Here is a 22,392-nt window from a genome sequence, read left to right on the forward strand (position 1 = left end):
TATTCAGTGAGTTTCTCTTTTTTTAAAGCTGATTTATATTTTTTAAATAAAAAATCGTAATTTTTAGCAGATTCAGAAGTTGCTCCCCACCATCTCTCCTCATTTTTGCTCATGAAAAATAAATTGTAATGCAAATTTTGATGTAGGATGCCACAAATCATGTATTTCTATGGGTGTGCACTGATGTGAGTGCAGAATTATTAGTGTCATTTGATTGCTATTGGAGATGGTGGTTAAAACAGGTGGTGTGGAGGTGACAGATCACTTCATCACTGCCTGTCCATTCTTTCCAAAAAGCAATCTCCTGTGGATCACACTACCACATATGTAAATGAGCTCTGTGCTCATGATGAGCTTATGATTGTTCTCTGCAGAAATGGTCCTAATCATATCAGTTTTATACTCATTGTGTAGCTGTGGACACGTTTCTGGGGTGTCTGTACTCTACTGATTCTGTGTCTGTGGACATGTTTCTGGGGGGTCAGTATTGGGATATTGTTTTTGTAGCGCTGTATTTATTGGTATTTTAGTAATAGCTATTTTGAAACCCTAGGAAACAATTGTGTCAAGAAAAAGAAAAACTGACTCTGAGTGCAGGATATTCAAAGAACAGTGGACTTACAATTACTTTTTCATGCAGTACAAGGAAAGAGCTGTTTGTCTGATATACCAGATTTTAGATTGTGACTCTCTGAAAGACACATTCAAGTCAAGCAGCCTTACTAATTTCTATGCATCTCTCCCCTCTGAGACATACAGTATCTTAATCTCAGGAACCATGCACTCAAAATGGCAACCATCTTTGGCAAGACCTATGTCTGTGAACAGACTTTTTCCCCGAATGAAACATCTGAAATCTCCAACCAGCTCCAGACTAACTGATGCACACTTGCACCACTTATAATGCCTAGCAGGGACAAATATGGAACCGACATTGACCATCTCTTTAGCCAAAAGCAGGCCCATAATTCCCATTGAAATACTAATAAGTTTATGTTGATTTAACTTATTCTTCATTTTAAATAATGTATGTTTTCCTGTTTTTTGCACTACAAATAAGATATGTGCAGTGTGCATAGGAATGCGTTCATATTTTTTTCAAATTAGAGTCCACCCCCTGCAACAGTCTGAGGGACAGTGAACTGGCCCTGTTTAAAAAGTCTGAGGGCCCCTGATGTAGGGGAAAGCACGTGTGCCCAAAGCTGGCTCTGCACGTGCTTTAAAAAGGGTGATCTATGCAGGACTAGCTGCACCATACATTTACATGTGGACGTGCACTGCATGGGTAGGAAATGGAGATGTAACAGGTGGTATAGTGACGTTTTCCAGGGTCCAAAAGCCAGAAGAGTTTTTTGAAGGCCTGCCAGGGTCTTCAGTTTGTTAGGAAGAGCACCCACAAAGGTAATTGCCTTGCAGCTCCCTTCCCCACTCGTTCCGAACCGAAGGGCTGCCTTTGCTGTGAGACCAAAGCTGGTTCCCTTACTGAAGCAGCTTCACTCCCAGAAAATGGGGGTGGGTTGGAGCCTGTGCATATGCTGACAGACTCAAGAGGCGTTGTTTTGGTTTGCAGCCTGGGGAAAGGCATTTGTGTGTCGCTTGCCCAAGCAGCTTTGCAACTTCAAAGCATCCCTTGGCCTGTTCAGAGAAATCACATGGCCACAGAAAAGACAAGTGTAAGTTTTCCTTTGTTTATGTTCTGCACCTATATTTTTCCATTGTATTCAATAAACTGTATATTATTTTGACACAAGTGGTCAATTTCTAAGTATCGTAAAATCCAAAGTGAAGTGCCTTGCCTTTACCTGATGTTAAAATAGGATGAACAGCTAAATTTGCATCCAGTTGAAGGTAATATAAATTGGACCAACAGCTTCCAGAGAAAGATGAACAGTCATTCATTTTCATGTGCATTTAGACATGCACTGAGTTTATAAACAAAATTCCTGATCTATATATGCCCAGCCGCCCCCTGAGATCAGCGGGAAAGGCCCTCCTCCGGGAGCCCTCAGTGAAGGAAATTAGGAGGGTAGTTACTCAGAGGAGGGCTTTCTCAGCGGTGGCGCCTAAGTTATGGAATGCGCTCCCCAGAGAGGTCCACCTGGCGCCGTCGTTATTTGTTGTTTGGCACCAGGCAAAGACCCTTTTATTTAGGCAGCATTTTAAATATTAATATTATTGAATTTTATTTGGCCAGGGCGGCTTATTTTATTCTAATGTATATATTTTAATTGTTATTGTTTTAATTTATTGTGTATTTTTTCTATGTTGTGAGCCGTCCCGAGGCTTCGGCAAGGGGCGGCATAGAAATGTTTTAATAAATAAATAAATAAATAAAATCTAGCAAATGCTACTCATGCAGAACCCTCCTTTGATTCTCCTTTGCTTGATCAGGACACAGGTACCAGGTGAATTTCCAAATAGTTTAACTCCGAGGATACTTCCAGACAGGTATGAATGTCCTACCACTACCAAATAAAATGCACTGTGCTGCTATTCCAGCTTTCCCTCTTTAACCATTCTTATAGTCAGAAAAAAAGGTGGAAGTGGGAACACATAGGAAGGTACCTACGGAAGCCAACATCCTCTGAACCTCCCTGTAAAATGCTACAAATAAGGCAGTTACTACACCACGGAAGTCTCATCTGGAATGAGTTTTTAATCTGTTGCCCCTTTTCAAGTTTCTACTTAACTTCCTAAAACAATAGCTCACAGACCGGAAATGTTCAATAAACATTTAATCCCCTAAAAAGGAGATGCTAACGAGTACAACCATAGGACCATTACACAAATTTCTTCCAAAAGCCAAGTGATGCTCAAGGTGTTGCAACAAAGAATTTCACCCAACATGGAATGAGACATTCAAGCTTGAATCCAAAACAAAGAGGGGCTCAAGATTATGGAACATCAATTCTCACTAGAGAAGACAGCAATGCTAGGGAAAGTTGAAGTGAGAAAAAGGTGAAGATCAAATATGAGATGGATCAATTCCACAAAGGAAGTCCCAGCCTTGAGTTTATGAGCTGAGCAGGTCTGATAAGGATAGGACATGGTGGAGGGCAGCCATAAGTTGGAGATGACTTGATGGTACATAACAAAAACAAACCTAATTTCCTTCTCGGACACAGTCATTCAGAAGCTGCCAGCATCCCTAGACTTTGAAATTGCTGAAAGTTTTTCTCATTGGCCAAGCACAGGCACAAGCCTATGCCTGTTTAGACAGAAAAAAGGGCCTAGTACTCCAAGCATGGCTGGCTGAGGAATGCTGAGATTTGTAGGTCTTTTTGCTCTGTGAATGTGTTCTGTTGTACAATAAGCATGCTATAAGCCACTATGGTATATGGTTTAAATATGGTTTAAGCTTCCTGAGCATTTTTAAACTAGAGGCAGTCCCCAAGTTACAAACGTTCAAGTTATGAACAACCCGCACTTATGAATGAACTGCCATAAAGCGTATTATTTTTTTAAAAAACTACTGTGGAAAATAGTCATCATCATAGAGAGAGAGGAAGGAAAAGGGGAGAGGGAGGGCCTCCAAAGCATTACCATAGGGAGAAAGGAAGCAAAAGGGGAGAGAGGGAGACCAGGCCTTCCTGCCCCATCCATCTGGAGAGGGAAATCTCTCTGGCATTTCCTTGCTTCAAAGAAGCAGCACTGGTGAGTTTGGGTAGGGGCCTAGAGATGCTTGTGGTTTTATTACTTTCATAAGGGTCTTGCACCCCTAACCCCCATGTATATGGAGGGCTGACTACAGGTGAACTGACTTATGTACAAATTTGACTAAAGGATGCATTTCTGTTTTCTCAGGAACGGAACTCAATCATAACCCAGAAACTGCCTATATTCAGTTCCAAACAAGTAGTGAAAAGCTACTTGAGCATGATGGAGTCACCTTAGGGTACAAACCCTGTATATACAATCTAACTGGATATGTATAACACACACACCATGTAAAATTAATACCTTTATGGAAAGCATAATATATTTGGGTACTGTACATTTACTGGGTGATGACATTTCTAGATCAAATATCTCCTAATTTACAAATGTGTTGGGTGGCCTTAGGGTATTCTTTCAACCTTAGTCCTCAGTCTTCAATATGGAAACCCTATGGAAACAACCACAACACACTGGTTCCACTTATGCAGTTGAGGTGAAGATTACTAAGGTAAAGAATATACAGTCCTTTGACCTGGGACACATGACTGCAATCATGTATATTACATGTATACATACATATATATATTTCTGCAACAGCAGGGGGTTAGACCCAATGGCCTTCATGGCCCCTTCCAGCTCTCCTCTTCTATGATATACTAGGTAAGCAGTCCCATTTTGTGCCCAGTGTTTTTATGGAGACAAAATTACTTTGAGTCACTGGCATTAATTATATTCATATCCTGCCTTTCTTCCACCACAGGGCTCATGGCAGTGTACCTGGAGGAGGGGTGTTCAAAATGGTCTCCCATCCAGGCACTGATCTTAACCAGATCTGCTTAGCTTCAGGAATGGGGCTGCATCACACTGGAACTGTGTCCTGGAACAGATTCAGAACTCTGGGACTTTGGAGTAGCACAATTTACCTTCTCCAAAAACAGTGTCAAAGAAAATACAAATAATACTATTTCAGCTCATTGGAACCAGAAGTCATTTTACAAAAAATAGTCACCTGTGACATGACATACTTTCCTTGAATTCAGTGCTGTTAAATAATCCTATTTTAGAGTAACAGGGAAACTTACTTGATTCAAATGCACTACTTGCATCTCCTTACATGTTCATATTAATTGCGTAACATATTCACCATACAAAATGCTTATAGAGGCCAAATGATTCTCAAATGCATGACAAGAAGTCAACAGCACAAAGTTAATCAAGAGAAATCAGAAAAGGCTCAGAGTCTGTGACAGTGTGAAACAGAAGATTTAATATCTGAGAGAAGCTTTCTGGCTGAGGATTTCTGAAAAGATTTTTCAGAAACTGGCTTCTGCAGAGGGAAATAAAAGTTAGACCACAAGAAAACTCTAAGGAAAGATTCATTTTGACAGCATCTCTTGATTCGCAAAAAAGACCACAACTTTCCATACAAATTACCTTGTCAAGCTGATATCCTAGTTGTGATGCCAGATAGTTCTCTCTCACCAAGGCAGCAGCTACACACAGATCTGAGTTGTGCAGTTAAAGCTACAGTGTTGTTTGCCCCTTTAACTAAGCACATGCCTGCACTTTGCACTGTTATATGCTCCCAACTGAGTCTTCTGCCAAGTAAAACCATTAACGGGGGGGGGGGGGGAGAGATGCACGTACAAGAAAGAACATTTGCAAAACAAAGCAGCGTGTGGTCTTCTTACCTTCTAATTTGAAGCACTTTCTATCCTTCTCCCTTCCCCTCTTTGCAAGAGTTTGCTACTCTGCAGGCCCTACTTAGCCTCTGCTCTACAGGGAATTAGCCATCACATTCCAGCCATGTCATCAGAACAATGAAAGGTGAATGTTGTGCAAAACAGCTTGGGACCACTCACTGATGATGTCATCCCTCCCTTATATGGTTCATTATTGTGCAGATTTAACTTTGGGCCGTGAGGGGTTGGGGGGGGGGTGGAGCCTCACCACTTCAGAAAGCAAGGGAAAATGCTGGCTAGAGAAAGGCTTAGCAGAATTAAAATAAAATAAAATAGGGGAAAGGAGGTACAAGAGAAGTAGATTCGCTCCCCCTCCATTTCCCCCTTATAAACTAATTGAACTCCAGCCAGTTCTATTCAACATGTGTTAAAGCTGCAATTGGCCATCCTTTCTGAATCAGCATAAAAAGCTGAAATCATATAGCATGAAAATAAACCATTTTTCAGCTATAAAGGAATTCCATCTTAAATACTGCACAAGGCAAAAACCAAATCAAAATAGGCCCCTACATGTATCGCCCCCCCCCCACTTTCAATAGAGATAATGCTTTCTTTTAGAAATAATTTATCATACCAACTACATCGGCGATGCACTGCCATTCCCAAACAGAGATCAGGTTAACCAACTTCAATATGTGCCCTTCCAGAAACTGCTTATAACTCACAACGAAGCTGGGTACGTGATTTTAGTTTGCCAGATTTTATCTTTTTAATTGAAAATAAAGCCAGCATCCCAGTATAGAATTGTTTGTATTTCAGGGGCAGCTGTGCCTTGACATTCGATCTTTTAGAACTGCCCCACAAATGAGTCCTGCCTACATCTATTTTGTGCAGGATGAAATGCTTTGATGTGATGGAAATCCCACCAGACACCATCTTGGTTTAGGCAGTACTATCACTGGGATAGATTCATGTACCCTGAGAGTACACGGACAACTGCATTTTTCCCAGACTGGTGAGTGGGCTCAACTATCTTTCATTCAAGTTCCTTTTGGAAGTTTTGTAGCGGTAACAGTTCCAACTGTTCTCTGAACATTAGGCCGCCCTACTTTTCCCCTACTTTTGGGCCTTGAACAGTTCCATGACAGCAAGAAATTCATTCGGTCAACACTTCTCCCATGACTGCGCCTCCATGCTGGCAAAAGTGTCAACCATTTAGTCTCAATCAGGGAAATGTTCCCCATCTTTATTATCATTTCCTCATGTTCCCGAAGTCTTAGTAGGTTGGAGAACTATGTCCTGGCATCACATAAACCCTCCCTTATGTGGTGGCCTACAGAGGTTCATGGATGTTACTCTTGCGACATTATATGAGTTCCTGCTTCGAGATAAAAAGCAAGGCTATAATATGGTGAAGGTAACGTCCACAAACTTCCCTAGATTCCATGTGCACATTACTTAAGGCTCAATGAATAAAACCAGATGCTTTTGTTAGAGAAGAACAAACAACCATTCCCCCTGGGATTTATGTTTATCTACTACCATGGAAGTGCACATGATACAAACATCAAATCATCCTCCATAAAGATTCAATTAAAGTATTGTCTTAAATCAGTTCTCCTATGCCCAGAGACTGACATTTTAGATAATTAGCAACACCCTTTGATGTAAAACCAGTCAGACCTCCACCTGTCCAGTGTATAATGGGTGTTAATGAGTTGGTAGAACCCATTCTTTGCTAGGTTTTTTGGGGAGAGTTGCTTTTTACTGAAAGGAAAAGAGAAAGCTGGCTGTTTTTAATATAAGTATATTGCATTAGTCATATTGTGCCTCTTGGGAAAGTATTCAATAAAGAGAAATACAACATATCCTTGAAAAAGAATGCTGGAAGGAGGATTGCAAGCTGTGTTGATTCCAGACTATACATTTTATATTACTTACATCATATTCCCTAAAACCACTCACTTAGTAAACTGAATCTGAACAACTGGCCTTAGTCACCAAGCACTGCTCTTATTCAAAACAGGTCATTCCACACAGATGCTACAGAACAAACTACTCTCCAAAAAGTTCCCCCCCTCTGAACTGAGGGGCTGAGGGCTCCTCTATATGAGGTATGTATGGTGCTCTCATAATCCCTCATCCAGAGAAGTTTGCAGGGCCTTTCATGGTGTCAGCGGCCTCCAGAGCCTCTCCCATTTGTTTGTTTAGGAGCGAGGAAAGTCTTGCATTAAATTTTAGACTGTAAAATACTGAAAGAAAGTCTTTGGGAGAAGTTGCAGAGCTATCATTAGTGCTGCTATACCACAGCACCACCTTGTGCTTGGTTAATATAATATATGGAAGGCAAAGAAATGGGAACCCCACTGGCCCAAATGTGTAAAGGACATATTTTTCTACTTGCAATGAAAATGGGAGACGAAGCCTCAGTAAAACCGTGGCTTAAACCCATCATGAAGAGAAGCCCAGAGGCTCTATCCTTCTCCCGCCCTTTTAAATCTCATCATATAAATTTGTCCTATACCCCTTAATATGTATGCATTACCTATTATTGGAGTATGATAGGTGAACCAAACATAATTGCTCCAAACACTATTTTGTAAGTGTTTCACTTTTACTGAAGAGAGTTCGTTTTTTTCACTGAACATAGGAGCAGATGGTGTTGAGGCAACTTTTGAAGTCTGTACCTTTTTCATGTGTCTTTCTCCATGAAAGCAAAGCTCTTATTCACTAGAATGGTACATTGCAGTCACTTACGGGGCAATCCTATGCACATGTACTCTATGTCCCATTGAACTAAGTGGGACTTACAGCTGAGTAGATACCAGTCACACACCTGACTCAAGCTAAAGCTCTCAAAACAAACAGGCCATCAATCACACCCAAGGGTGAAGATGCAATGACTTCATCAGCTCAGTGGCAGACAACATGTGCTTGATGGACAACAACTCCCATCATCCTTTGTTATCTATGTTACCTACAGCTGATGGGAGTTGCAGCCCAGCAACTTCTGGAGTGCAACAAGTTCCTCACCCCCATATACAGGCAAGTCCCCGGATAACAAATAAGTTCTGTTCTTAAGAAAACAGAAAGCCATCTTTAAGTCAAATTTGTATGTAAGTCAGATCACATATAGTTGGCCCTCCACATTCATAGAAGTTGGGGGACAGGACCCCCCATGGAAGTGGAAAAACCATGAATATCTCTATTCCCCCAACCCACCAGTGCCTCCTCTTCGCAGCAAGAAAATGGCGATTTTCCTCTTCAGATGAGCAGGGCAGGAAGGCCTACTTTGGAGGACTCCCTCTCTCCCCTTTCACTTCCTCTCTCTCTGTGGAGATGAAGATTTTCTGCAGCAATTTTTTAAAAATGAATGGACTTCATGGCACTTTATAAGTAGTGATTATAACTCGGACATTTGTAACTCAGGGACTGCCTCTATACGACAGAACCCATACATGGCAGCATCCTACCCAAAGCTTGTTTTTCATGTTTAAACTTTTCACTTTCACAAATCGTTCTGTGTATTGTAGTAGTACAGAAGTTAGTACCACCTGCACAATACAATTTAGAACACTTTAGCCCTTTAATCATTGAAAATACCAGCAACATCTGCTACCCACTCCCACAGCAATTAATATGCTAAGGACACATAAACAGAAAAATACCTGGCATTTTGAAACTGCCAGTGTCCATTCTCTTCTCTACTTTTGGCCAGCCCACACATCATATTCTTAGAGCACAATCCTATGCATGTTTAGACAGCAACAAGTCTTACAATTTCTGGTTTTCCCCAGCCAGCCATGCTGGGAAATGCAGGACTTCTTTCTCTCTGAACATGGATAGGGTTGGGGCTAGGGTTTTGAAACACAATGCCCACCCAAAAATCCACTCTATCAGAAGAACCTTCACAACACTGACTATCAAGAAAAAACCATTATGAGTTACAACCCAAGGCTAGCCTAATGGAGGTTATCACTTTCAGTGTAAATTGACCATTTTCTTCCATACTCTGGTTATCATCCCCAACCTATCATTTTAACAGGCTGCTTTAAAGTACTACTTTGACACTGCATCTTACATTTTCACAGGGGTTGTAGAAGAACACACAAACGGCTGACATCTAACTCTTCACCAAGCCTTTTCATTGCAAGAAGCCAACCCAGGACATTTAGCTGCTTGAGGCGAGGGACAACATGAAGGGCCTCATTTCATATATAAAAGCTGACAGAAGGAACAACTAAATGATACTTTAACTGAGGGCAGGCCGCCTTCCTCCTCTGCACCCAAAGGCAGCAGCAGGCCAGCTCAGGGGGCATACAGCTAGCCCCCCGGCACACTCAGAGCTGTTCTCCGCTACCTCACCAATGTGCTCTGTCTCATGCAGCACCACAGAGCACTCAGGGGTCATGGCTCAGAGGGGGTCCAGGGGGCTGAGCTCCCATATCCCCCCGGCATATACTGTCTGAGTCAACCATCTCACTCTACCTAATAGTATGGCTGACAGCATAAATGTTTCGGTATAAAATGCCAGCTTCAGTTGCTACTTTAGAGGGGCTGAGGTCTGAAGCCACACTCACACAATAGGTGTTTCCTTGGGCCTTCTGAAGCTAGATTCTTCTATCTCTGATGTCCCCAAGCTTTTGACTTTTTCAGTAATAGCGAAGGAGCACATCTCTGGATTAGAAACCAGCAGAAAAAGGTTTCCATTCCAGCTTATTTCACCCAACAGATCTTTTTGTTTGGGGGGGGGGGGGTATGGAAAGAATCACAGAATAGTTGAGTTGGAAGGAAGGGGCCAGAAGACCATTGGATCCAACCCTTGCTCAGTGCAGGACTCCAAGTTTTTCAGGCCTCAGAGAGAAATACTGTTTGCACATATCATGAGGATCCTGCTCGGGGCAACTTTCTAAAATGGAAACATGGATCCAGAATAACCTTTTAATCTGGTAAGCAGAAACATGGATCCACTTTTTTCTCTGGATCACAGGCTCTCTCTGTTCAATGGCTATTCAACAGCAGCTTTCTACATTCTTGGTTAAATTCTTTCAGTCACAACACAGTTAAAGCTACAGGGCCTTCATGAAAGAAGAGGATTGCAGTGCTGCTTGTATGACTAAAAGCACATCTGTACCTTAGTTTTGGAATAGTTTCAGTGGACGGCAAACACTAAAACATAGTTATTCTCCAGTGTTAAGTTGACATGAACCCCCAAATAACCTTGGATGTCTAGACCACATGACCAAGATTACCACATCCTGCTATTTTAAAAGAGGAGTCACACAATGCTCAGAAGCACTAAACACATTAAAGTAAAAACAGATTAGAGAATCCTTTCCTTTTTTACTTGATACTAATAAAGAAAAACCTGGGCAATACCCTTGCAAGCCACTGTCCTTGCAACATTACAAGATGACGATTCATCTATCTAGCCAAGCAGTGCTTACTCTGACAGTCAGCAGTGCTCCAGGGCAGCAGCAGACAACTTGTGGCTCTCAGTTACTGTTGGACTGCAGTTCCCATGCTCCCTCACCATCGGCTAGGCTGGCTATGCTGGCCTGGGCTGACAGGAGTTGCAATTCAACGACATCTGGAGATCCACTGGTTGCCTACTCCAGCTCTAGAGTCTCAAGCAGGCATTCTGCTCCCTGATTTAACTGCAGATACCAGAGACAGAACATGCATCCTCCACAGTTCCTGTACTTCCACAAAGCAATGGTTTGTCTTACTAAAATGTTTCAGGTCTGTGGCCTGACATATTTTTTCTTTCCTCATTTGGTTACAGTTATAAACCACCATGGGGTGGTAGTCTGGAGTATTTCCTCCAGTCCCACACAGGCCAAGGACATCAGGATGTATGGCTCCTGGATCCCTGTCGGGTACAGGAAAAAGAGCATCTTCCTGGAACATCCACTGGGCACCAGCTTCCTTGCATATAGGTCTTTTTTCCATTGGGAAAAAACCACACACAGTGAAGTCATTTCACCTGTCCCACATCTTCTCCTACTGGGGAGAAAACACTGGACAAGTGAAGTAGCTTCCCCATTGGAAGACCAAGTCTTCCCCTTGGAGAGCAAGCCTGACATCCAGAAGAATTCAGGAAATCTAATGGACCAGATGGGCAACCTCTTCAGATTAGAGGTTGCCTTTCCCTGTACTTATGCCTTCTTTGTGACAGATGCTTAACTCACACAGAAGTGTGAAACCAAGTTTCTTCTTGCTGGATTCTGTAAGTCTTAAAGGTCAACTCCTGGACCTAAACATAGCTGAACTAAGACTTTGTCTTGCTGTTTTATTTACCAGTTTCTAAATTATCAGAGCAACTGGAAAACCTCTCAGTGCTATTAGTAGGAATTCCTTTCAAGTTTAACCCTGTTTCTATCATTCACTTCCTTTCCCTTGTTTGTGTATCCTCAGTCATATGCAAGACATTTAACATATTGATGATATCCCTGAGAAAAAGTAGACAAAACCTAGTATTTGCCAGTAATGTATATTTGCCAATAATGTACAGCAGCAATGAAAGAGGACTGCATTTTTTGCCAGAACTCTCAGAAGGTTATATTGTTCCTCTTCTCTTGCCAATTTTGTCAAGAGCAGAGGATGGTCAATTGAGTGATAACTGCACTGCAATGGATTCCCACAATATGTCACTCTGCTATCCTGCCCCTACCATCCTTCTAGATCAAACTTTCAAACCAAGGCAGAAAAGGCAGTGAGCAAATAAAAGAGTTCTAAATATTTTGTAGATATAGAAAGAAAATTTATGTATCACACAATAAAGGAATGAATGGCACATCTCATCTTTAGTTGGTACAACAGAAATACCAAATGTCACGTTTGCATGCAGCCCTTCATATTGTTATATGCATGCCTCGCCTGATCTGGCGCTCCCCAGAAATGTTGGCATACAGCTCCCATTATTGCTCATGCAGGCTGCAAATTATGGGAGCTTCAGGCCGGCAAATTTGGAAGGCCCTAGGTTGGTTGGTGCTGCTGTATGTGGTTTGACCTTCAAGTGGTGTTGAAGAGGTTGATGTTGTTGTCATGTGCCAGCAAGTAGTCTCCAACTTATGGTCACCCCGTGAATGAAAGCCCTCAAAATGTCCTTTCCACAACAGCCCTGATCAGATCTTTTAAAGTCAAGGTTGTGACTTCCTTTATGGATTCAATCCATCCCATATTTGGTCTTCCTTCTCTTCTTCCGTCTTCAACTTTTCCTAGCATGATTCTCTTCCCATGTGAGTCTTGCCTTTTCATGATGTGTCGGAAGTACAACTGCCTCAGTTTTGTCATTTTTGTTTTATAGGGAAAGTTCTGGCTAGGTTTGATCTAGGGCCCACTCCTTGGTATTTCTGTTAGTCTGGCATATTTGCTAAGCTCTCCTCCAGCACCAGATTTCAAGTGCATCCATTTTCTTCCTGTCAGCCTTCTTTACTGTCCAGCTTTCAAATCCATACATACTGATTGGGCATACAATAGTATAGATGATCTCAGTCTTGTTCTCCAATGAAATCTTCTTAGACTTGATGATCTTTGCTAGTTTCCTTATTGTTTCCTCATTGAACTGAAAACTGAGCTGGGATATGGAAAATCTTTCACAATTTCAACGCCATCATTGTTAACAGTTAGTTATGTAATTCTTCTGTGGTCATGGTTTTTGTTTTCTTAATATTTCAGTTGGACTCCTGCTTTTGTACTTTCTTCTTTCACTCTCATCAGGAGTTGTTTCATGTAATTGTTACTTTCTGCCAGTAGTATGGTGTCATCTCCATATCTTAAATCATCACTTTGTCTTCCACCAATTTTCACTCCTTCCTCTGGTTCTAATCCAGCTTTCCTTATAATAGGTTCCACATACAGATAGGAAGATAAAATACGTACATCCTTGTCTTATACCTTTGTCCATGGGAAGCCATTCTGTTTCCCCATATTTTGTCCTAGCTCTAACTTCTTGTCCATGATACAAGTTACGCATCAGGGCAATCAAGTGCTGAGACACATCCATTTCTTCCAGGACCATCCATAGCTTCTTGTGATCTGCACAAAGGCTTTGCTGTAGTCTATAAAGTATAGACTTCTATTCTTCTGAAACTTGTTGCTGTTCCTGTACATTTGCAATATGAGCTCTAGTACCACTTCCTTTTTGGAATCCAACTTGAATATCCACTATTTCTCACTCCATATAGGGTAGTATTATTTGTTACAACACTTTAAGCAACACTTTGCTTGCATGGAAAATTTATGCAATGGTCCTAGAGATGCTGCACTCTTTTGCATCTTTCTTGGGAACTAGAATGTATATCGAATGTTTCTAGTCTCTGGGCAATTGTTTTGTTTTCTGTATTTGTTGGCATTGTTTTCTGTATTTGTTGTTTCCATATTTAGGATTTGTTTTCTGCAGCCTGGAATAGTTCTTCTGGTATCCCATCTATTCCAGGTGCTTAATCCATTGCAAGTGCTTTCAGAGAAGCTTTGACTTCACTTTCCAATATTGCAGGCTTTTCCTCATAGGATTCCTCTTTGAATAAATCTGTCATTCTTTCATCTTTTCTATAGAGTTCTTCCATATATTCTTATCACCTACTCTTTATTTTCTCCAAGTCAATTAATAAGTTCCCTTGTCTGTCTTTTAGAATTCTTAATATAGGTTTGAATTTTCCTTTGATTTCTTGGATCTTCTAGAAGAGGTTTCTTGTTTTGCCTCTTTTGCTGCTCTCTTCTACTTCTTTGTCCTGATCATTGTAACATTTCTTTTTGTCTCTACATGATTGTTGCTGAAAAGTTGCATTTAGAATTTTGACCCCATTTCTGTCACCTTTCCTTTTGCTTCTTGCCTGTCCTTAGCAGCTGTGTTTCCTTTGTCATTTATCTAGGCCTTTTCTTTCTTGTTGCTACAGGAATTGTCATTTGGACTTCTCCCCTAATAATGTCTCTGAATTCAGTCCACAGCATCTGGCTCATGGTCAGTTATGTTGAGTAATGCAAATCTGTTCTTTACATAGAGTTTAAATTCCTCAGAGGTGTTATTCATGTTGTACTTTGGGACTATATTTCTGTTGGTGATCTTTTTCAGCTTTATATTAAGAGTTTGTGGTCACTACTGCCATCAGCTCCTGGCTGTCTTTGGCAGTGAGAATACAGCTTCTCTACCTGTTCATTCAAATTACATAGTTTATTTCAGTGGTGGTGAACCTATGGCACACGTGCCACAGTGGGCACACAGAGCCCTCTCTGTTGGCATGCAAGCCAAGTCACCTCAGCATCTCCCCAGCAGCCGAGCATCAGATAACAGTGCACATAGGGGCCATGCGCATGCTCGGAAAGGAGTCGTGGTGCCAGGCAATGATGTCACAAGCCACAACACATTAGCCGCAACTTGTCTGGGCTTTTGCATGGCTGGTCAGTGTGCTGCCAAGGAGATATACATATATGTGTGTGTGTGTGTGTGTGTGTGTGTGCTTGGACTGGCTGTTTTCAGGTTTTATTGCAGTGTTGGCACTTTGCTATAAATAAGTGGGTTTGGGGTTGCAGTTTGGGCACTCAGTCTCTACAAGCTTCGCCATCACTGGGTTAGGGTTAGAAAAACAAGGTGTCCTGGCATGATTTTGATGGTTGGAATGTTTTTAGAATGGGCACAAATGATGAGCTGTGCAGAAAAAGCTACTCAAGGAAGGGTTTTTCAAAACTGCCCTATTTTCAACAGTATCTCACCCCTATATTAGGGTTAGGGGAGTGCAGCAGGGTAGGGTTAGGCCAGTGGTGGTGAACCTATGGCATGTGTGCCACAGCGGTCACGCAGACCCCTCTCTGTCGGCATGCGAACCAAGCTGCCCCAGCATCGCCCCAGCAGCCAAGCATTGGATAACAGTGCACATGGGGGCCATGTACATGCTCGGAAAGGAGTAGCGGCACCAGGTGATGATGTCACGAGCCATGACTCATTAGCTGCGACTCATCCGCGCTTTCACATCGCCGGTCAGTGCACTGCCAAGGATATTTTGTTTTTTGCTTGGACTGGCTGTGAGTTGTTTTTTCTAAACTAAAACCTCAGTTTTCAGGTTTTATTGCAGTTTTGGCACTTTGCGATAAATAAGTGGGTTTTGGGTTGCAGTTTGGGCACTTGGTCTCTAAAAGGTTTGCCATCACTGGTCTATTTGATTTCTATACTGGCCATTTGGTGATGTCCATGTACATAGTTGTCTGACTGGTTGCTTGAAATATGTGTTTGTGATAAACAGAGCATTGGCTTCACAGAATTTTTTAAGTCATTCTTTTTTGTTCCTGATCCCTAGGCCAAATTGCCCTACAGCATTTGATTCTGCATTGCTCTTACTTTTGTGTTCCAATCACTTAGGATCTTGTTTTGGTGTGTTATCAATTTCCTCTTGAACACCTGCATAAAAGTTCTCAATTTCTTCTTCAGCATCTGTTGTTGGAGCATATATTTGAATGATGGTCATGTTGATAGGTTTTCCACAAATCTGATTGTATTATTTGGTTGGATTTTGCATTATAGCCTTACTGTCTGAAGATTTACTGTCTTGCCTCAGTATTAGAGCTACTCCATTTTTCTGAGTTTGTCATTTCGGGAGTAAAACACTTTGTGTTTGTCTGACTGAAAATGTCCCATTCTAGTCAACTTTCATTTGTACCAAGTACTGCAATGTACTTTCTGCTTTATAGTTTCCAGTTTGCTGTGGTTCATACTTCTCATGTTCCAATGGTATGTGCTGTGCAGTGTCAGACTTTCCTCTCTGGGCATACCAGCCACTTAACTTTCTTTTGGCTTTGAGCTAATTTTGTCATTAACTACAACACTAGTCATACTTGTCCTTTGATCTTCCCCAATAGCTTGTTTAGTGCCTTCCAACCTGGGGGTCTCATCTTCTAGCATTATTTGTTGTTTCATTTTGAATTGTTTCATCATGGGATCTTCAAGGTAAGAAGATTCAGAAGTGGTTGACCATTGCCTTCTTCTGTGCAGTACAAACTAGAGTTAGCTTTAGCATGATTGCCATTGTCTGCAAAATATCCTCCACCAGTGTCACCTTCAGCTACCGCTGCTGCCAGTAGCTGCCCTTCAGCAGTTCTTCTGCCCCATCATTGTTAGAGATACCCCTTCTCTTCTGCTGATGTAACCACTGCTCCTGAAGAGGGTGGCTGCATATTAATCTGCTTTCTCCACCTTGACCATCCTGCCTTGGGTGACCCTGCTAGAAGAACAGCCCAGGGAGACAGTCCGGTCTCCTGACAACATTGCTCTCAGCTTCCCCGACACTCTCAAACCCTCTCACCATGTTAAGGTGTGCATCCCAGAAGGGGGTTGGGGAAGTAGTACTATCAAAAGACAAAGAAACACAGAACTTCTTCCTTGTGTCCAGTTTGAAGAGTTTAAGAGTGTGTGTGTGTGTGTGTGTGTGTGTGTGTGTGTTTAGAAGAGCAGACACTCCCATCACCATCAAACTGCTTTTAAACTGTGGCAATTGCTCCAGACCGAGAGAGGTGGCATGGTACAGGAGATTTTTCATGGGGCAGGGGTGTATTTGTCCCATATTAGATTTCTGAAGAGTGAAAACTGGTTTGTTTTCTGTTAACACTCATATCCTATAGGTATTTTGCCCGAAGTTAATACAGCTGATTTTACTTGTATGCTGGGTGGGTTATTTGTTACAGAGGAGTGTGGCCTGTGGTAGAAGCCTTCTAACAGAACCAGGAATGAGATGACAACCAAACACCCCCAGCAGTGGGGAGGGGTTTCTACAGATTCCTCTCTCTCTCTCTCTCTCTCTCTCTCTCTCTCTCTCTCTCTCTCTCTCACACACACACACACACACACAGACACACACACACACACACACACACACACACACACACACACAGAGTGGGGGGAGGTGAGCTCTGCACATCACTAGCTTGGAAAGAAGCCTGTTATCTTTGAAATGACAGGGAATCTCTCTCTAGATAGACAGATAGATACATTCATGATAATAAAATAAAACACTGAGCATGTTAAGAATGTCTTTCTGACAAGAAGCAACAGATATCAGCAATTGCAGGCAGGAAGGAAGGGGATTCATTTGTCTAAGGAAGCATTTATCCTTCTCACTCGCCCCCATCACCACCCATGTGAAACTGAACTTTCAGAAATAGTTTGCTGTACAGCAGCATGAAGGTCAGCAATTCAAAGAGAAAGTGTGTTACTTTCTAAATTGTGTGGATTGACAGTCAGAATCACACTCGATATACTTTGCATAAGCATCAACTAATCAACAGCTTTTTTCCCTGTGTTGCTTTAATTCTTATCAGAATTCTCACACACACACACACACACACACAACACACACACCTGAATAACTGAAGTGCCTTGAGGGGGGGACATCTTTCTCAGAATGCAGGCCTCCACAGACATTTCCGCACCCTTAGCTGCATCTCATGTATATGAAATAAAGTGGAGCAAAATGAAAATGAAGAAAGAATCAGGGCTAGCTTCTCATGGGAAAGAGGAGAGAAGGAACCGGAATAACAAAAGCACAAAAAGTGGTGGAAATGGGGCTGAAGGGGGGTGGGGAGGATGTTTGAAATCATCAGTGCTCCTGTTTCTGCTTCAAGAGGGCTGTGCTCTTTATTAACTGCAGATCAGTTTCCTTTGCAGGTGATGTGGTCCCAGCATTACATCACCAGAAGAACAGCCAAGGAACATCTCAGTGCCAGCATGACTGAAGCAGAGAGGAATGTATTATCACAGGCTACTGAGAAACTTGCCAATTCTTTCTTTGCTGGGGGTGCTGGAATGGAGAGAAGAGGGTAGCAAATTGCTCTTGTGAGAGTGAAAGAACGTGCTTGTAGAAAAAAGATTAGGGGGTCAAAGAATCCCCTGTGTGTACCTTTAGTCATGTATTTTCAGAGTTGGATGTGGGGAGACACCTCAGGAGTGCTAACAAAACCCAAATTTAGTAAGTTAGTGCTTAAGCAGTCTTACATGAATCTTGTCCCTGCTCCCACCCCCCTTCCACCATAACTCTGGCTCTGTATTGGAAGAAATTAATCAGTGTTTCTCTATACTTGCAATCCAACTGTTTTAGCGGAAGAACAGAGCTTCAGGGACAATGAACTAAATAAACTCCAACATGAAATCATTTTCCATGATTTTAACCAATACATGGTTTTTAATGCAAAAGCTGAAACTATAAAGTTTAAATTATTTGAACAGGTTTTTACTGTTACCATTACCAGAACAAGTTTTGCCTTGATAGCAGTTTTATTGTGTATCCTAAAGGATTGCTAATCTTTATGTATTCAAGTCATTATACAGCAGGAGTTTCAGAGGATTGGTGCCTCCTGAACTCTTCTGATTTTGTACGCATTTACAAATCATGTCTTAGTACATCCCAATGCAAACCACTTTTTGACGAGTTTTTTCTTCATTACAATTTGTACACATGTTGAACTATTCACAAGATAGTTTAATTACAGAAAACTATCACATGAGATGAGCCAATGAAAGTTGAAAACATAAAAATGCTGGTATGAATTAGCCTTAAATCTGTAGAAGGAGTACCAAAGACAAGATATTAAATTGAAGCAGGAATATATGATGAGTGGTGGCACGCTGTATTGGAAAAGCAATTCTTAAATGTGAACCCATTTCTATTTCTATCATATCTGTAATTCTAAAGTTTGCTGGAACAAAGTCATTTAAAAGCCTTCCATTTCCTTTCAAAGTAATACAGGGTTTATTCAACAGGCTCACTCTAATGCTCACCTTTCACGTTCCTGCTCCAGGAGGTTGGTGAAGTCATCACTCTTGTTCATGTAATCTGTATGTTTATGCTTCTCATTTTCCAGCTCATAAACTGTGCGTCGATGGCATTTCTCTGCCAATAGAAGCTGTTCGAGCATGCGCCGGTAAGTTTCTTTCTGCTTGTCTTCTAGTCTGTCCAGCTGGTTTATTGAAATATAAAATGAGCTGTGTTAATCTACTAAACAAGGATGTTGTATGACATGAATGTGACCTGGCCTCTGTTACTGTTCAGGAGCAGTTAGTAGGAACAAACCCTTCTGTTTTCCATAGAGTTAAATATTTAATTCACTCATCACAGACCAAGGAGGTTTCAATGCTTTTAACAAATCAAGCTGCTTAAGCAATGATGCCCTGAGCGAGTTTGGTGGCAAGGGATTTGGATGCAAGTTTGGAGGCATGGGGTGCTTATCAGGTAGACCACTTCCGATTTCATGAGGGGAAGAGATTTCACTGTGTGGGATGGGATGACTGCCAGCAAGGTTAGGACAGGTGGATCAGTCTGCTTCTAGTCCATGTCAGTTTTGCATATGCTCATTTCATAATGCCATTTCACCCCATTAATACATTAAACTTAATTTAAAAAAAACAGCATGAAAATTAATATTTCAGAGCATACTATGGAATGTATTTCTGCCTGAAATATATCTACTTCTAAACATATGTTATCTAAATGAATGCATTTCCAAGGCTGCACCCATGTCAGAAGGAAGATCCAAACTTGGAGGCTTCCAAGTACCCAGTGCCTAGTTAGGCTACTGCCAGCAGGATGAAAGGAGTGACTGAGGCCATTTCCTCTCTCACACACACACACTAACACACACCCATTTTCTCTAGGTGGGACTAGAAGAAGCTGTGTTGCCAGGGATAAAGCTGGAGATGTCATAGGATCTTTTGTATCCCGGACCTCTGCTCTTTCCTCCCCTCCTTGCCCACAGAAATGACCTGCTTCTGACCCCTGTGATGCCTGCCAAGGGCACTTTCGTGATTTTGGAAAACAGACACTGTGCTTCTTTCGACAATGGCTGCAAAGAGTTTGGGGGCTGAAATGAGGGGAGGGATTTGATTTTTAAGTCCCTCCCCGATACTCCCGAAGTTATAGCAGTGTTTATACTTTTGGGAGGAGAAACCCAACTATCCTGTGGGCCCTGGGGTACTCTCTAGGAATCATAGAATTGCTCTCTAAAGTTATTTTATCCTAAAATAAAATAAGCAATAAATACATATATTTTGTTCTGTTATTTGAACTGGAACTGCATCACAAAGTTTGCAGATGTGCAACATTTCATAAATAACAGCATTCCAATTCACATCTTATCCCAGGAGGTGTGGATCAGGTCAATTTGCTTTGAAATGTGGACCAAATGAAATCCTAACAAATCCCTACTTCAAAAGCCCATTTCTATAACTGCTCAAGATTAAATTGCACAAAGCAGTTTTAAAGCATTTATTGTGATTACTTTTTAATAATTACTATCAATGGCAGTCAGTAATCCTCCTCCTTTCTGTTTAAGGGTGAATACATTCTCTCTTCTAGTCATACAAAGCACTAGTAATAATAATCCACTGCTTTGCAATGGTTCTGCTCCTACTGGCTGACCAGGTCCAGAAGGTGGTGTTGGGGAATAGCTGTTCTGCCCCATGGCTCTGCCCCATTTACACTGGCTACCACTGGAAGTCTGGGTCCAATTTAAAGTACCTGTACTTACATATAAAGCCCTAAACAGCTTGGGCCCTGGGTACCTGAAGGACCGCCTTCTCCCATTTGTCTCTACCCATTTGCTAAGATCAAGCCAGGAGGTCCTTCTAAAGGAAAAATCTGCCAGGGAGGTTTTTAACTTAACTTTTTAACTTCTTAAGCATTTAGAAGAAGGGCTTTTTGCTGGTTATACCCCATCTCTGGAATACGCTTCTCAGAGAGGTGAACCTGGAACCATCACTGTTATCATTTCAGTGCCAGGCAAAGGCATATCATTTCTCCAGCTATTTTAATAGTTGATTTTATTGGTAATTTTGATTTTAACCTGACCCTATTTATTTATTTATTTATTTATTTATTTATTTATATTGTGATTTATATCCTGCCTTTTTCCTACAAAGGGCTCAAGGCAGCTTACATCATCTCTCCTCCTCTCATCTCATCCCCACAACAACAACCCTGTGAGGTAGGTTGGGCTGAGAGTCTGTGACTGGCCCAAAGTCACCCAGTTGGCTCCATGGCTGAGCGGGGACTAGAACCCAGATCCTCTGAGTCCCAGTCCCATGCTCTTAACCATTCTTGGCTTATAGTTTTATTTTAAATTTAAATTGTTTATTTAAAAGTTTTTATGTAATGATTTTAATTTGTGGATTATATTGCTTTATATTTTTGGCTGTTTTGTTACAGCTTGTTTGGCTTTTTGTAACAGCTTAAAATTTAAAATATAAATTTTAGTTGCTTGTAGCCCAAGTGTGGGCTAACGTAGAGCCATATAAATTGGATGAATGAATGAATGAATGAATGAGAGCTCTTTATTTTATACATAATCAGTGAGTTAGCTGGAAGTACAGGAATTTGTGAGCTATGATCTGAAACACAGAGGGTGAGTCCTCACTGCAGCCCCCTTCTAAGTAGTTTTCCTGAAATGTTTGCTTTTCAGGCTGTTGATGAACCTTCTCAACAGCTTCCAAACAGTTGTGAGGAGTCCCCTTAGTTACTGCATCAGTGGGAACTGACAAGACCCACAACACTTGGCTCTTGTGCTATATAACAATGTCAATAAAGCAGCTTATAGATATTGCTGGCCAGACCAGTTTGGGACAGGAACAGCTGTCTTGTGGTGAATACAGGGCAGCTGTACAACTGGGCATAGGAAGGTCGCTTAGTAAATTTCTCTGTCTATCTCTCCCTCTTCTTGGAGAAAATTCAACCAGCTTCCATGACAACATGCAGTTATAACTGTGGTTTGGTAATTGAATTGCTGTGCTGCTTAGAAATCTGCATTTGCAAGCATAGTAGTATCCCTAGTTTCAAACTTAAAGCTTCACAGCGCAATCTGGTGTGCAATCTGGTGCATGTTTCCTCAGAAGAAAGTAGCATGGTTTTCAATGGAATTTACTCCCATTTAAGTACACATAAAATTACAAGCTTATTTATTTATTATATTTATATCCCACCATTTTTCCTTCCAAGGAACTCAGGGTGGTTTACATAATTCTCCTCCTCCTCTCAATCTTATTCTCTGAACATCAACCCTGTAAAGCAGGCTGGAC

The 22,392-nt window shown here is 41.5% G+C and overlaps 1 protein-coding gene across 5 annotated transcripts in view; it reads right to left on the bottom strand.

The window, feature by feature from the left end:
- The window catches only part of FILIP1 (filamin A interacting protein 1), a 107,217-nt gene that overhangs the window by 20,216 nt on the left and 64,609 nt on the right, over nt 1-22,392 (bottom strand). For all 5 annotated transcript variants that reach the window (XM_044421618.1, XM_044421617.1, XM_044421616.1 and 2 more), the window contains one exon: nt 19,105-19,283. In XM_044421618.1, coding sequence (XP_044277553.1) covers nt 19,105-19,283 — 179 coding nt within the window. The remainder of the gene's footprint in view (nt 1-19,104; nt 19,284-22,392) is intronic.

This window comes from Varanus komodoensis, unplaced genomic scaffold (assembly GCF_004798865.1).
Source record: "Varanus komodoensis strain SLA01 unplaced genomic scaffold, ASM479886v1 scaffold12, whole genome shotgun sequence".
Classification (NCBI taxonomy): domain Eukaryota; kingdom Metazoa; phylum Chordata; class Lepidosauria; order Squamata; family Varanidae; genus Varanus; species Varanus komodoensis.